Raw genomic sequence first — 17,020 nt, forward strand, 5'->3', positions numbered from 1 at the left:
ACTTTGTTGACCTCATCTCCAGAAAGGTATGTAACAGTTTTACGTTATTTCTATCCTGTTCTCTGTTTAATGCTTGATCTCTTGAGTTTCTGTGTGGGTTATTATAAAGGTAGCATAACATGAGAGGCATCATTATCCATGAAATGGTTTCTCCACTGTCAAGACAGGAAGCCTATTAGGCTTATTGAGCTATCCTTAGGCCAAATGCTGACCTTCCACAAGATACAACCCACATTGTATAAGCCTGACTTCCAGCTACAGTACCTATTTACTGCTAGGTAAGCATAGACATCAGGTAAAAGAAAACATGCCCACATGTGTCTGTACTGTACTGTCAGGGGAATTGAAGCATTGTGAAACACGAGGGGATGGGCATCGTGAAACGTGAGGGGATGGGCATCATGAAGCATGAGGTGAGGGGTAATGCTCAGTAAGCATGACAAAGAAAATGTAGCATTAGTCAGAAATAATACTGGTTGGATTATGAGAACCTTCAAATCCAGGGATCCCATCACAATGCTCCTATTTAATTCATTTGTGGTTTTCCACTTTGAGTACTCTTGACACTTGCTTGCCTTTCAAAGCAGGAGATATCTCTGAAATAGAGGGAATACAGGGAACACATTTACAGTACTGTATGGTACATTTGGATATTTTTTGATAAAACACCAGAATTACAGTATTGGAACCATCTCGAAGCTCTCAAAATGTACTCTCTAGAAAGGAGACTAGGGATAATATCTATGTATTATGTACATAGAAGATACTGGTAGGATAAGCACAATAAAAAAAAATATACGGAGTGAACAATTTGGTAGGAAATGCTGAATAGACCCAGTGAAGAATAGAGGTGCCATAGGCACAATCGGAGAGCACTGTATGAACCATAAGAGGGCTACAGCAATTCAATATCATCCCAACAAACCAGAAATATTAGCAGAATTAAAGTGGACATGTTGATGACAAAATTTAAAAAGTTTGTGAAAAAATGCCAAACCAAAAGGGTTGTAGTGGATATAAAGACCTGTGGACAGCCTAAAGCACAGCCTGTTGGACCAAGTTATCAAATATCAAGCCTGGCCCCCAGGCTGGATTGTGAAGTAGGACTCCCAGAACCCACTTGAGTAAGTAAGAGGCGAGGGGCATCGTCAGGCATGAGGCGAGGGGCATCACAAGGCATGAGGCGAGGGGCAATCGTCAGGCATGAGGCGAGGGGCATCACAAGGCACGAGAAGTGTGGCAAAGAGCAGTTCGAAGCACAAAGGAGGAGGCAACATTCCGTCCTTCTCATATGAGAAGAAAGGCATCGCGAGTTATGATGATTGCCATTTTATTTTGTAATTTAGCAAAAAACCAGCGTTGAATGTAATGAAATGCCATTTTCTGGGCAAGTCCTGGAGGCTTCCCGGAGCTATCCAGGCTGATGGATATGTATAGCTTTCTGGCATCCGTCAAAGTGCTTGGAGTTCTTGCCTACTGGGGACCACGAGGCAGAATCTGGCCCCCCTCAGAGAGGCACGAGGAGCAATGGCCTATGAAAACCTCCCTGTGGTTGGGAGTATTCTATGTCTGCCATCGACTGGGACAGACACTCAGAAAGATAGGCACCCCAAAACAAACCCCTATTCTGGTGAAATATTGCTTGCCGAACGAGTGGACAGACCCCCCCCCCCCCAAATAAAATTATCAAACTAGCATGACGTCATCATGTCGCTGTGCCTCCGTCTGCGCAACCCCCCCCCCCCTACCCGGCAGGGGGGAGGGGGAGCCCCAGACAATCTGTGCCGGTGATCCAACCGGTGATCCAACTGGCAGTTCTTATACTGTATGTCAAAATACGAGAAAAATACTGCCAACTGGAGGGAGTGAGAGATGGCGAGGAGCTTCCGGGACTCGCCCAGAAAATAGCGTTTCATTACATTCAATGCTGATTTTCTGGGGAGAGCCCCGTTGGCTTCCCGGAGCTACCTCGCCACAGATAAGGAAAAGAGGGAAGGATCCAGGAGGTGGACGCCATGCACCCGAACCAAAAAAACAAAATCACAGACAAAACTAAAGACCCTGCAGACCCGAACCCAAGAACAGAAATGAGGGAAGGGAGGGAACCCGGTCAAACCAATACACGTCCACGACCCCAGAGGCCAAGACGTGCAGAGAACAGCGAAGAACCGCAACCGAATAACAAAGGAAGCACCCCTGACCAACCAAGCAGCAACCCAAGGAACAAAACGAGGAGAAGAAAGAAAATAAACCACCCAGGCCAACAACTAGGACGGCACCGGAAATGCAAGAGCAGGCCAGAGGGAAAACAATACCCAAGACAGCAAGCGGAACGAAGCAGAAGTTACAGCAACACCGAACGCAAGCTGGAGCAGCTCCGCCAGCACCATCCAAGACAAGGCGACAGTACACGGTATCTGACGACAATCCTGGAACGACAACCCCTAAGGTAAAGACAAGCCAACCCTATCAGAGACTGAAGGACCCTACGCAGTGATAGGAAAACTGGAAGGACCACCAGGAAAACTACGCACCGCCACCGAGATGAAGCATGCAGGTGGGAAACCAACAACGAAGTCACCAGTGCCCACACAAGTGATGAGAAACTAGACAAAAACCCGAGATGCGAAGACTCGAGGGGAAGAACGAACCAGTGTGGACTGATCTGCAAAAAGAGGGGGAGACCAGCAGGACTGGAACAGAGTAAAGCAGCAGCTCCTGCCAAGGCAGGCAAAAACCAGAAGGAACGGCCGCCAGAGAAACCAGGAACCCAACCCCAGCGAGCTGAAAAGGAACCAACCCAGGCGAGCAGACACGCCCCATCCGGTAAGAACCTCCCAGGACCCTTGAAGGACCAACAAGGCCAAACACCGAGGAGCCAGGGCCCAGGCAGAGGCCAATGAGGAAAACGAGCACCACGAACGAAAGCGCGAGACGCGAAGCGAAAAACGGCAACCCCGCAACCCAAAGGAGCAGCGCAACCAGCTCCAGCAGGGACAGGAAAGAACGACTCATCCATTCCCGAGGCATACATGAGTAGAAATACGCAGGACATGAACTGCATGAAAACAAAAACGCGCTCCGGAAAAGGAACAAAGAAAAGCCAGAGCCAGGACCGGAATCCCAGCTAGCCGTCCCAAGAAAAAGAATCAGTAGGGCAGGAGCAGTGGACCGGAAGTCCACAACCCCCCACAGACAGTGCAACACAGAAGCCTGCAGCGAGATACAAAGAAAAAGTGAAAAAACTCGGTACCAAAACTGAACACCGGGTTAATCCAAAAGCAGGGAACTGAACATGGACAGTCCCATCCCAGCACCCAACATCAGTATAGCCAATAAGCACCAACCCAGATACACAGCCATGTGTAGCAGAGGAGGAGGAAAAATGGAAACAGGCAACGAAAACTCCGAATACGGACCAAGTAGCAGCTGGTAACGCAATGCACACGACCAACCGCAAAGTGTGTAGTGGAGGTCGCACATACACAGAGGGACACATGAATATCAGGGTGCAGCCAGGCACCAAAGATAGGCAAGGAAGGAGTGTCCAGAGAGCAGAGATCAAGCAAGGAAGGGGAGACACAGAAGCAGGAAACGAAAGGAGTGTCCAAATATAGGAAAAAGACCCAGGTGCCGAAAAACTAAACAAAGGCACCAAAATGCGGGGCAGCGTCCCACAGGACAACGAAGAACAAGATACATGGACAAAGAAAGTCACTGAAGACCCACGCAAGGTGTCCAAGCAAGACACAACGTCTAACAACCTGGTTAGGAACCATTGACAACCCTGCCAAGTGGGGAAGTGACCGAGTAATGAACAAGGGTGGTACACGCACAAGGGGACACAGGAGGAAGCTGAGTACCCAAATGAGCCACAGACATTAAAAAGAACCTGATCAATGTCAGAGGAGATAGAATGCACTAGGAAGCGATGTGGTGGAAGCAGACTCCACACACAGTTGCAAATGTAGAGAAGATATGAGCCCAGTAGGCTCGGGAAACTGCACACCCGTCGACCAACAGTTGAGAGGTGGGACCAAAGAGCCAGAGCTCAACCCCTGCAAGCACAACTAGGCAAGTACCCCACCAAAAGTCGAGAACCAGCACCTGGCCGACAGAGTTGCCAGACAGTACAATCTTATCTGCAGAGCGGAGACACGACCATGCCACAACACAGTCGAGCCGAGGAACATACCTGAAGAATCGCCGGTGGTTTGACCGATATAGGCATACATTGCCTATACCCTCTAGTACGCCAAGCGTACTAGAGGTTATAGGCAATGTATGTACTCTTTCCGGAATATAAAGTTGAATTCGAAGTCGAAATAAGTCCAGAGGTGTGTGCCCAGCAGAAGACGAGGTGCAGTACAGTGGTGGAGGTGGTGCCACTCTAAGCCACCCCACACCCGGAAGCAGAGAAAAGAACGAAGTGACGTCCCACGTATAAAATCCAGAACACCCCCCAGCATCTAGAGGGCTATGACTGGAGAGAGAAGACGAGCGAGAAGCCGTAGAAAACCGCGATAAACGACGCAGAACACGAGTACACCGCCCAGACACAAAATGAACACCCAGCCCCAGTGCGCGAGGTACGAACCGCACCACCCGTCGTCTACTGGGTGGCGTGGCTCGTACACCAGTCAGACATACACTTATCGTACATACACCAGCAAGGCGTACGTAACGAATACGAGGAACGTCAAAACAGGAAGTAGAGATGAGGTGAAAACAAAATAAGGTGAAACAGAAGCAAAAGAAGACAAGGAGGACGGAAGGGGACCAACGAATCTGAAAAAGGACCAGAAGGAAACCTCACAGGAAGTCAAGAGACGTTCCAATAATATTGGAAGGTACGAAGAGGGTCGTGAACCAATGAGAACCATGACAAGCAAGCACAAATGCACGGAGGCATATATGGACAAAAAGACATCCCCGTTCAAGGGACATGCAGGGATCCTTATACAAAGAGAACAGTATCGAGACGTAAGCGCGAAAAGGGGGTGAAACACACCCCCAGGAATGATGGGACCGATGGACTCGAAGGGACATGGAACCGAACCCAGGGAGGTGTAGACCAGAAACCGACACGAATGCAAAGGAGGGAAGGAAAAACCCCACTCTGAGGAACTGCAAGCCCTGCACCGAGGGTAACAAAGACCCAAGTGGGGCAAAACGAAGCCGAGGCTCCCAGGCATCCCCTCCCCAACCCCGGGAACCTTTACAGCAGGACCCGGGGCCGAGCCATACCCCCAAAGCCCCAGCCTCACAAAAAAAAGACAGGGCAGCCGTACAAAACACTAAGGAAGGGAGCCCACTGGTTAGATCCATACTGCATGGCTGGAGGAACAGGCTCGAATGCCTCTGCGCCACCCTGGAAGAGGAAAATCCCCGAGGCCGCCAGTCTCAAATTAGCCAGACCCAGCTCCAACCCCGAAACCCGCCTACGGTTCGGAGCCGGAAGCAAGGGAAGGAAGTATGCACAACAGAAGGGGAAGGACTAGAACTAGAACTGAAACAAAACTGGAGCCAGAGGCACTCGACCGGCCAGTAATTACATCAGCCAAGAACTGCCGGTTGGATCGCCGGCGCGGATGGTCTGGGGCTCCCCCTTCCCCCCTGAGGAGGTGGGGAGGGGGGGTTGCACAGACGGCGGCGTGGGGACATGATGACATCATGTCAGTTTGATAATTATATTTGGGGGGTTCTGTTCACTCGTTCGGCTTTCGGTAGCAATATTTCACCACAATAGTGGTTTGTTTTGGGGCGACAGGGACAGGCTACCTTTGTGGGTACCTGTCCCGGTTGATGGCAGACATAGAATGCTCCCAACCACAGGAGGGTTTCTATAGGCTATTGCTCCTCGTGCCTTTTAGAGGGGGCCAGATTCTGGCCCGTGGTCCCCAGTAGGCAAGAACTCCAAGCACTTTAACTGATGGAAGAAAGTTATACATATCCATTCAGCATAGATAGCTCCAGGGAGCCGACAGGGCTCCCCCAGAAAGTTTTTATAACAATCATTGGTATGATGTAGAGATATTGTTAATTATGTTGTTTGAGCCAAACATTGATGTTACCATCAGCATTATAAACCTGCTTGTACCACCATTAACACATAATAGTATCACCAGTGCACTGATAATTTTTTTACATGTGGTATTATACTCAACTATAATAAGAGTATACAGTAGTGTTAATGCAACCGTCAGTGAAACGTTGATCAAAATATTTTACTTTACAGGCTTGCAGCACACAGATGACTCCTGAAAGGAAACCAAACATGGTGGACTTTTCTCGCATTTTACATGTCAATCCTAGCAACAATTTAACGGGTCACAGATGGCGGCTACAGTTACTGCAGGAGCTATCCAACTTCTTAGAGGCTATTCTCCGGGCGCAGAGACATATTGAAGAGCAATTGCCAGTCACCATCTGGCAGGTGAGTTGCCAGAACTTGTGCCATACTCCTGCACATACTGAACCTTATAATAATAATAATAATAATAATAATAATAATAATAATAATTTTATTTGCAAGACGGTACAGTGAGTTGGTGAGATTACATAAGATTGGTATTTTTACATTCATGCAAAGCCACTAACACATATAGCATTTTGGGCAGGTTCTTAATCTAACATATCAGATAAGATGAAAAGGTACATTGTGCTTACACTGGTAAGGATATATGTCTTAAGTACTAATATTGGGGGAGGTGGGTACTCTAGTACAAGATACAGTGAGAGTTTGAAGGACAAGGTAGGAAACTATGAGGATGAAATTAGACACTTTTTGGTTTTACTTTTGAACAGGACATGGGTTGGATAATTTTTTAATTCCTCAGGGAGTGAGTTCCAAAGACTGGGCCCTTTTATTTGCATGGAGTGTTTGTACCCTGTATATGCATCTTAATTAATACAAATCAAGGGGTTCACTCTTATAATAATAAAAATGTTCTTGGTGTGAATTTCAGAAACATTTAACTTGTTTTATAATCTTTCAGTTCTCATAGACACTGTTTTAAAAACCCTTGAAGCACTCACAAATGATTAATTAGACTGCAATTTTCCTTGCAGACCATTGTGGTTGGGAGCGTGCCACCAGTGGAGTGTGGAGACGCGACATGGAAGGCTGCACAGGATGCTTGGCTCTTCTCTCACCCGGAACAGCTGAAGCAATTCTCTCTCTCCATTATTCCTCTGCTCTTTCAAATTTGGGCAGAAGTTGAACCTGAAGGAAATGATGATTATGCAGGTTAGACAGGGACTCTGTTGTTGTTGTTGTTAACTTGTGCAAGGTTTGGAGAAATGCTGGCACCTGGCACATGTCTTAGGCTGCAGTTTTGATTGATGGTCAAGCTTAATCATTTTCACATGTGGTATTCTAATTAGAAAAGTTAGCTCGTAGCTCTTTGAAGATTATGTGCTAGCAGCAGAAATACCTGTTGTTCTAGAATGTCCTTTAGGACAAGAACCTAATTACAATACATATAAAAAAGCTTTGCAGTGGAGAATTTGAGACCATGTGGTGAAATATGGTTGACATATATTTATGTTCTTATTTAAGGCTTCCCACCTATTTAGAAAATGTTTCCATCAAATCATAATGATGCAATATGTATTTTAGAGGGCTAGCTACTTTAGCCAGATTCCATCCATACATTTTGCTGTTGACTAGTAAAGTGCAGTACTGTGCTATAAAAATAAATCCGTACAGCCATCTAAAATACATTTGATTTATACTAGATGTTTGAAGTTAATATTTTTTCTAAATTTTCCTATACAATATTTTAAAGAATTAAGTATTCCAGTTGCTTCCCTAGCCAAGGCCATGTGTCCATTCTGGATGCTGGCCACATGGCAGGCTATAATCAAATTTAAACCACACGGTGATGAGGAACTTTGCAAAGGGTTTGCTGTATTGTTTAGGGGCAGTGTGATCAACTTTGACCATGTGCTTCCCTGCTACGGAGATGGGCAACAAGAAATGCCCTTGTTCCCAATAAGTAAAGAATCTCCCGGATGCCTGGTGTTGGCTAGTCAAGCCAGTAATAGTGGAAGTATTGAGGTGGTGCCCAAATAGGAACATTTCATTACACTACATTCTTGCTTATGACAATTATTTTCTTGGTATGATTCATTACTAAGCAGTTTATTGATTTCTAGGTGGAAATGCCTTGAGTGAGGAAGGTGTGGCCACTCTTAGCTGTATTATAAGAATCATTACACAGCTCTGGCACATCACGCAGGCTTGCATGAATCACCACCCTTCACAGGTGAGTCTTACAATATGTGTACTGCTTTATTCTCTCTCCAAGAAAAGTTTTGAATGAAATAATGTAATAAAATTTATGAATAAGAAAAGTTATTTCAGGCACTTTGAACTTGAATGAGTTTCCATCTTTCTTTATTTAAATATCAATAAAAAGAATGGAGTCATTTCTCAAGCTCATAATGTAAAGGCAACCTGTTAACAAAAACACTTTCATTCACTTACATATTTGTAATGATAAAACAAAATCAGGAAGTGGGGTTTTACTTTTTCTCATGACTTTTGGGATTTGTAGCCGGTAGTTCCTCAAAGACAATTGCCCAGTACTGTATATATTAGATTCCTTCTTAATTCTTAAATGCCCTGAATCATTAAAGAAAACGTTAAAATAGTATATACTGTATATTATCTGCAGCCATCAAATGCTACAATGCCATTGAACAGAATCATGGAATATTCAGCACTGCCATCCCCACTTGCTAAATTAATACTTGAAAATACAATCTATGGCATACATAATCCCTCGCCTCCCTGACCTCATGTTCATAATCCATCCCAGTTGTTTTACCTTTATCAACACTATTCCTGTGTATTTCTAGTTAGATTTGGTAAAGCACTTGCAAGCAAAATGTTATCTCCTTCTAAAGCCTACTCTTAACTTCATGGTTTCTCTAAATCATTCCATGCACTTTATGCTCTTTCAGTTTTTACAATTATGAGTGTCCTTTATGCCTTGCAGTGCACGTGGTTTATGGCTGAGTTGAAATCCAAATACATGCTTAATATTATGTCTGGATTCCCTTATTACTGCCATCTGACACCAGTTCAAAAGAAGAAGAAACTCAAGTGAGTACAGTATAGATTATGTAGTACAGTAATGGCTGGTCTACAAAACATTATTTGCTTTATAGGGGCATATTTGCATAAAGGTTTAGGTTTAAAATAGTATGAAGTACATAATTCATGAATAATCCCGTGAATAATTTAGCATTCATTTTGGGTTAACACGGTAATGTAGTGTGTGTCAAGGTGATAGGAAAATAAAATTGTATAGCAGGTAACAATTGAACTTGACCAGACCACACACTAGAAGGTGAAGAGATGACGACGTTTGGGTCCGTCCTTGACTATTCTCAAGTCGATTGTGACGATTGTCGGTCGTCAACATATTTCAGCCACGTTATTGTGTCTCGTCTGCAATTGAACTTTGTGCCTTCAAGGTGTTCACCATATGATTTTTGAGTATATATATAATTCATTGTGTTGGGGGACAGGAAGCCAGAGTGTATTCATACACATTTGGGTTTTATCAAGGTTCCCCCCTCCCCCCAGGTCGAATTACTGATCCCACTCAGGATGTAACCCCACAACAAGTTGACTAACTCCTGAGTACCTACTCACTGCTAGGTGAACAGAGGCATTAGGTGAAAGGACATGTGCCCAACCATTTCTGTCCCGCCCGGGATTTGAACCTAGAATTCTCAATTTTGCATTGAGAATGAACCCGACTGTACTACTGGGACTAATACAAGTTATATTACGGTGTTGTTTCCTGGTACAGTATTGTTAGTGTTTTTATGTATGCTGTACAAGCAAATTGTAGACTGAATGCAGCAGGATAATCCATCTGCCAATATTATATATTTATCATTTCTAACTGGCCTGCAATTTACAACATGCAAGCAAGCCAGTGTTAGTAATACATTCTCTCTAGTTTTGATACTTGCTCCATGGATATAAAAAAAATTCTGATACCCGGTAAGTAAAAATTTGGTTAACACTTTTCCTTGCATTAAATGTTTAGAGTTGAATTATGGTAAAACTTTTACTTAAAAATTATAGCATTAGGAAATTTAAATTTTGATAATAAAATTTGATTTAAGGTAAATTAAACTTGTATACAGTATATGCCAAATGCTGTGATTTGCACATCACTAGTCATATACAAAGCACTATTGGGTCTAGCCAGTAATTGGATGGGTGACTGTGTCAAGTCCCTGGCAAGGGTCAAGTTGACATTCAGAGTGCTCTCGGTCCCCCCCTAAGAAATTACCCCAAACCACACACGTGCTCTAATTTTTACATTATTTTTATCAACAGAACAACAGAAAGGACATTGCAAACTGAAGCAGAGGACAATTTACAACACTGTGATGATCTTAATGTGTCCCTAGCTGTTTTTGCTATGCAGATATCGTCCTCTGAAGACTTTTCAGAGAAGGCGGTGAATTTCCTTGCAAGTGAGTGATTTTCTTAGTCATTGTTTCAGCGAAGTCATTTGACGAGTGAAAAGTATTCTCATTTACCTTTTGCATAAACCAATCCCTGGAACTTTACAACATTCTTGAAGCTCTTGCCTTCTAGATGTACCTAGCTAAAATGTTTAGGAATTGAGCAACTATGAATAAAGGCAATTTTAATTCTGGCCATTTTGAATGAATGGCTCATTCAATTGCTTCCCCAGTCCTGATACTGCAAAGCCCAAGCATCCAATCCTTCCTCTCAAATAATACATCACATATTGATGCCAAAATCCTCAATCGACAAATAACATGTATTTAAACCATGTTATACAATATTTTTGTATAACATGTAACCATGTTATACAAAATATTGTATAACATGGTTATCTTGAAATGATTTCGGGGCTGTTTAGTGTCCCCGCGTACTGTAATATAAATCATAGCTTGGGAATAGTCACATTTTCTATGTGTGGGTTGGTAGGTTAGGGTTGGTTAGGTTAGGTTTATGCATTTTAGTACATCATTTAAAGTCCATTGTGGCAATGCTAGGAGACAGGCTGAGGCATTGTCAGGCCTCTTGAGATAAGGTAAAGGGAAACTTGGAGATTAAAGATTGACCCAAAACTGAGAAAACCAACCAGAAAGTCGGATGAAACAAAACAAACCACTGGTTCAAAGAAAGAAATGAAAATGAGGCAAACATTTAAAAACCTTCTCTGGTTAAGCTCGTGTTCCTATTTATTGAAGCCATCCTCCACTACCCGAGGTGCCATTGGGAGTAAGCCCCAGGGAACTATTGAGGGTCTTCCCAGAAGTCAAGTATTATACAGTACAGTACACTTAAAAAAATAATCCTAGCGAATTTTTTTTCAAATTTAAAGATTTGCTCATCCTCCACTTGGGTTATCACAGTTTGAAGTATGTTTTGCAGGTGGTCCTTCCCCAGGTTCTAAGGGTTTCTTTGTGTTTATGTGCACTTATACATCAGCATTCTTGATGACATTAATTTTCAGTTGTCAAATGGGTGAGGTTCATGCTCTTCTGAGGCAGTGGTAGTCATGTATCTTTGATCCTGGGAATTGTTTTCTGCAGTTGCAGACTACTACTTTCCTAGTTTAAAAAGTATCCAACTGTTTGCAGAGGTCCACTTATGAGTTTTGCATAGTTTGTGTGTCTTATAAATTGCATACTCTGTCTGGTAGATGCAGTGTATCGCTATCTTCTTATACCCCTTACATCTTCATTACCTGCTTGAAGGCTAGACTCCCCCAGATCATCTGGATCTGTTAAGTGATATCAAAATTGTACTCCAGAGCCTATGATTTAAAGAAATGTGCAGCCTAGACATAATTTTTCTTAAGCAAGTCGACAGCTAATATCAGAACTCAAGGCTTCTGGAATTGAAATAACATTGTTATTCAGCATCTTCATGCCATACCTCACCCTTGATGCTGGTGAGGTATGGCAGGAAGCCAGGAAGGTCTCGAACATTCATCTTGTTTTAAAAAAGTCCTGCAGCCCTGTGGTTGACTTTCTGGGTAAATTTGCTGTTTTATATTTCCCTTTGTGTGCCTAATTTCTTAGTTTTTCCACGTGACATAATGGGATAAAAATGTCTTCTCATCGATGATTCACAGGGAGAAAGCAAGAGACCTACTGCGAATTACAGCACTGAATATAACTAAATGAATCTATGAAGTTTTCGGTAGTTTTCCTTGGATCGACCCTCGTTTCCCTCCTTTCTCAAACTAGTTTCTTTTTTAGAGTAAGCTCAAAAGTGGAGAGTTGAGCTCACAGGCAGTCCAAGTGTGTGAGGAACTTGGCAAGGAGTGAGGTTACAGATTAAGTGGGGTTCGATAGTCAGCATTTTGGTGTTTTCTGAGTTTAGCAATTTATTAAATTCCAAGTTTTTTGGTAGGTTGTTGTGTTTTGTAACTTGTATTATTGTGTACAGTTTGCCTCAATATTGGTTATGAGTTGTTCTTTGACATGTTGAATGTGGCTACTGTATGGCTACATTCAACATGTGGTCAGTGCTAAAAGGTCAGGAGAGCCACTCTGGACTGCCCTGCAGAAAGAGGCACTTCATTACACTCAATGCTGCACTCTTTGAGATCCTTTACAAGACATTTTTGCATGCTGTTTACAGTACTGTACTTGGAACACAAGGCATCTGAGACTTCATCTACTAATAGACACTCATCTGTTCAAAGTTCTTGACTAAGGGTTAAAGCTTATTCACTGGGGCCTCATTAGGTTCCCATAGTTGATGGGACTCCATCAGAGGCTACTGTAAACCCATTCCTCTAATTATTATTATTGAAGGTAACAAAGTTAGTTCATTGTAGTGCTCTTGGAAAAAAGTTATAGTGTGACTGTTGGGTTACAGGACTGCTTCGTGATGGAAATCGTGATGGACGGTACAATTTGGGTGCTGTAGTGAATATTTTGTTAGATCTACTTCAAGTAGCCCCTGAAAAACAAGCTGAAAGTCTACTTAATGCTGCTCAGACTTGCTATGCTCGTCTGCATCCACTCAAGAAGGACCGTGCTCTCTTACTTCAGATTCTTCTTGCTGCCACCGACCTTGACCATCCTCAACTCTGGAAGTAAGAAATGACTAGATTTTGTATTTATATTCAAAGATGTATCTTTTGTTTATAAAAGCATCTTTGTGGTTGAGATTTATGTAATTTATATTTTGATTTCTAAATTGATTGGATACCATATTTATAACCAGTTTAACTACTTAACTACGCCAGCTGAGTATTCTCGGTCGGTGGGAAACTGCGCCAAGAACTCTTTTTTTTATTTTTCCGTACCCATTCTAAATGTTTGCGAGGTTGGTTGTGTATGAAATAGACTCTTAGGACCTCCAGTGAGAGGCAGCCATCTTGGAAAAAATTCCCAGAATGCCCCAGGGCTGCTGGCTGGGTTAGTACTGAATGAGCAACCATGGGTGGCGCACGTGCCTCTGGCTCCCAAACACCTGTCCGACGCAGTTTTGAAAGATAATGCTTTGTCCGTGAAATTCAAACCATATTGTTTGAAGAACATAAGGGTCATAATATTGGTGAAGCTAGAGGCCTTAAGGACCTAACACAAAGGTTTTGTATCACATGCAAGTGATACAGCACCTATGAGGATGATACAGCGAGCGTATCCAGTTGTACTGTAGCTCTGAGTGTCACCCTTGCAATCCTATGCTATCTCCAATTTATTTAGATGATACATAGATGAATCATTTTCTGCGTTCAGTGATGATGCATCTGATACAAGTAGCATACATGAACAATGTTAGAGGCTTTCATGGTTCTTCATGGTTCTTCCATGGTTAGAGGCTTCATAGATATTTTCAAGAATACCTGAATCTCTTCCTGACTGACGGACACTCTTTCAGGCAAGCTGAATCTCTTCTTGTGTGGGACCACGCAAAGCGATCTTTTCAAGACTACCTTACAAATTGACAAATTGATCTTTTCCTATAATCTTTTCAATATTACCTTATGCTTTACAAGCTTGGCTACATACAACCTACAAGTGCTAAAGCCAAGGGTGTATGTGAGTGCGTTATTTGCAAGCACAGAATGAAGAAACAGGAAGCGAAAAATTATCTCTACCTGGTGCAAGGAGAGCAATGTCGCATTGTGCACCATGGACTACTTCATTGATTATTACTCACTTCTGAAGTACCGAGTGTGTAATACAGTGTGTTACTGAGTAAATAGTGTGTGAAACTGTACATATTGTAATTTTAGTGAATTTTTAACAAGTAATATTGCGACAATAAACATTTATTGTGGAAACATTACTGATACATGTATCACAGTTCCATGGAACATTATGAACGTTCTACTGTATACATATTGTAAAGGTCACAAATATGCATCATATATGATTAAAAAACAAATAAAACCGCATTGGTAATACATAGAACAAATAATTGAAAATATATTTGTGGCAACACCCGGTGCTTGAATGGCCCACGCGACCGTGTCTGGGCGAGTCACGCACGGGCGACCAGGCCCTGATGACGTCACAGCGCACCTTGTCCATGTCCCCACAGCCAAAGTGGAATTTGGTATTTATTTTTACATAGGCATGTTCAAGGAAGGGAATTTATCATTTTACAAAGAAAAAAATAATTTTTTGGGAACACTTTATTTCATGCACACCGGGGGAATTTCACAATATACTCAGCGCAGCACGGTGGTTAAGCAATTTATACATTTCTTATGTCTTATCTGTGATATAAATTTCTAGGTAATCTCTGAATGACAAAAACATCAATAGTTATCTTGTACATGTGCTTACAGAATTATTGTACAGTATGTGGTGTAGTATATTATTTTGTAGTTTTGCAGAACATCGTTCACCAGTACTAGAAAATGGGTGGCTGCTGTCACATTAACCTTTTGGTTGATAAAATTTAGAAAATTTCCTTGCCTGAATTTGTTAAAATAGCAACTGTAAAGAAATATGTTATATAAAAAAAGCAGAACAAAACAGAAATAAACAGTGCACCTCAAGCTAACATGTTAGGTTTTATAGAGATGTACACCTTGTGGGTTTTGGGCATCAGCTTCAGCAAAACATCTGCAATAACACCCTACAATGTCTTAATATTTTGTTTATTTTTTATTTTTGTAATATATATATACACACACACACACACACACACACACACACACACACACACACACACACACACACACACACACACACACACACACACACACACACACACACACAAGAGTTCTTACATTCTTGTAAAGCCACTAGCATGCATAGTGTTCTGGGCAGGTCCTTAATCCTAATTTTCCCCAGAATATGACCCGCCAAATCGTTTAACCAGGTACCCATTCACTGCTGGGTGAAGAGAGGCTACAGTCAATCCTCCCAGGCCAACGCACTGACAAAGTACAGGGCGAGTGCTTTACCACTGTGCCACAGGGACTGGCACAATAGGTGTTCATTACTCCTGAAATGTTATCTACCAACAAAAGACTGCAACCTAGCCTTCTTCACGTGTAATTCCTGCTTTTTAACATACCGGTATTCACAATATCTACCAATTTTTTTTTTTTTTACAGGCCTGCCCCTATTCCTACTCTTAAAATTATTAGAATAAAGTTTTTTCACCATTCTCATTATGCATGTGTTCAACACGACCAAACCATCTCGCTAGAATATAAGCATTTAACCCTATTTTGACTCTTTTGTCAGATGTGGCAGCAACAGTGTGTGGGTAGATCAAGTTGTAGCAGACTTGATTGGTGGCAATGTGCGAGAAAGCCTTCTCCAGGCTGCTATCATAATTCGTCTACGTGGCAACACAAAGCTTCAGCAATTAGTTCTTGCTAAAAAAGATGAAATAAGAGGTCAGTCTGATGATTTATGACAACTGTTTTGTGCCTGGGCAACTTGGTATTTGTTTGGTATTGAATTCATAATAAAAAAAAATTGTGACTAACAGTAGCTCCTAGTTTTAGGAAGATATGAAGTGTGTTTGCAATATTACAATCAACCTGGTATTATCAGATTGATACAATGAAATACACAACTTTAATAAATCTGAATGTTTTTTTTTTTTTTAACTATTAGTACTTTTTTCCAGAATCAATTCTAAGCAAAGGCGTCCAAGGCATGACCACACAAGAAGTAAATGAAAAGTTACTATTACTTCTGAAGGACTGCTATTAATATGTATCATATATACATATTTAAATAAAAAATGCTTCTTTACATGGTGTTACATATATTGTTTAATTTACTTCTTTCCTTACATGCACATATGCATGTACTGTAATGTGAGCACATTACTGTACTTAAATAATGTACTTGCCTATTTAAACTTCGTGCTGCTCGGGTTCATCTGAAGATCATTTAACGCAATCAGATGTTTATAAGTCGGAGCAGATGTGTATTTACACATTTTATTACTAAATAGTCTACCCGAGCATAAGAAAGTCCTTACAAGAGCTAAAACAGCTTGGTGATGAAGTGCAATACATAACAAGCGGTGAATTTCAGTAATATCCACGAGATGAAATCAGTTACTTTCAACACAAAATATTGAATAGCAACTGACATGCAGCACCACTGAAACTCCCATTCCTTGAGGTGCCAAATAAAGTAAATGTGTTGCTAGACGTTACAAATTCTAATGAAAGTGTTTTTGTGATTTTCAATTATTTCTGTTAGTGGTTCAAATATTGATCATAAATGAAGTTACTTGTTTGAATTTTCTTTTTTCTTTTTTGTTAGGTCTGTTACTGTTCTACTTTCCTCAAAGGTATATGAATTTCTTCTGTCAAGTAGTGGTAATGGTACTGGTGTTGCATGTTGTAGTTGTTGGGGGTGTACTAGTTGTGACTGGTGTTTGTATGGCTTGTTTTCCATGTTCCAGTACCATGCATTTTCCTTTTTCATCTTTTGTTACCGTTTTCTTCCTGATCTGAAAATAAACTTATCACCACCTTTCCTTAGTGCTACTGTTGGCTAGCCATTG

At 41.9% G+C, this 17,020-nt stretch overlaps 1 protein-coding gene across 1 annotated transcript; it reads left to right on the top strand.

Moving 5' to 3' along the window:
* The first annotated feature begins 6 nt into the window (after window positions 1-6).
* Window positions 7-16,266, top strand: LOC123767707 (testis-expressed protein 10). The gene is made up of 9 exons (XM_069310422.1): window positions 7-26; window positions 6,239-6,436; window positions 7,072-7,249; window positions 8,161-8,270; window positions 9,006-9,112; window positions 10,367-10,506; window positions 12,899-13,118; window positions 15,736-15,890; window positions 16,127-16,266. Exons 2-9 carry the CDS (start codon window positions 6,254-6,256, stop codon window positions 16,210-16,212), a joined length of 1,179 nt encoding a protein of 392 aa, XP_069166523.1. The 5' UTR covers window positions 7-26; window positions 6,239-6,253; the 3' UTR covers window positions 16,213-16,266.
* Window positions 16,267-17,020: the final 754 nt, after the last annotated feature.

The sequence above is a fragment of the Procambarus clarkii genome, chromosome 67, assembly GCF_040958095.1.
Source record: "Procambarus clarkii isolate CNS0578487 chromosome 67, FALCON_Pclarkii_2.0, whole genome shotgun sequence".
Classification (NCBI taxonomy): Eukaryota; Metazoa; Arthropoda; class Malacostraca; order Decapoda; family Cambaridae; genus Procambarus; species Procambarus clarkii.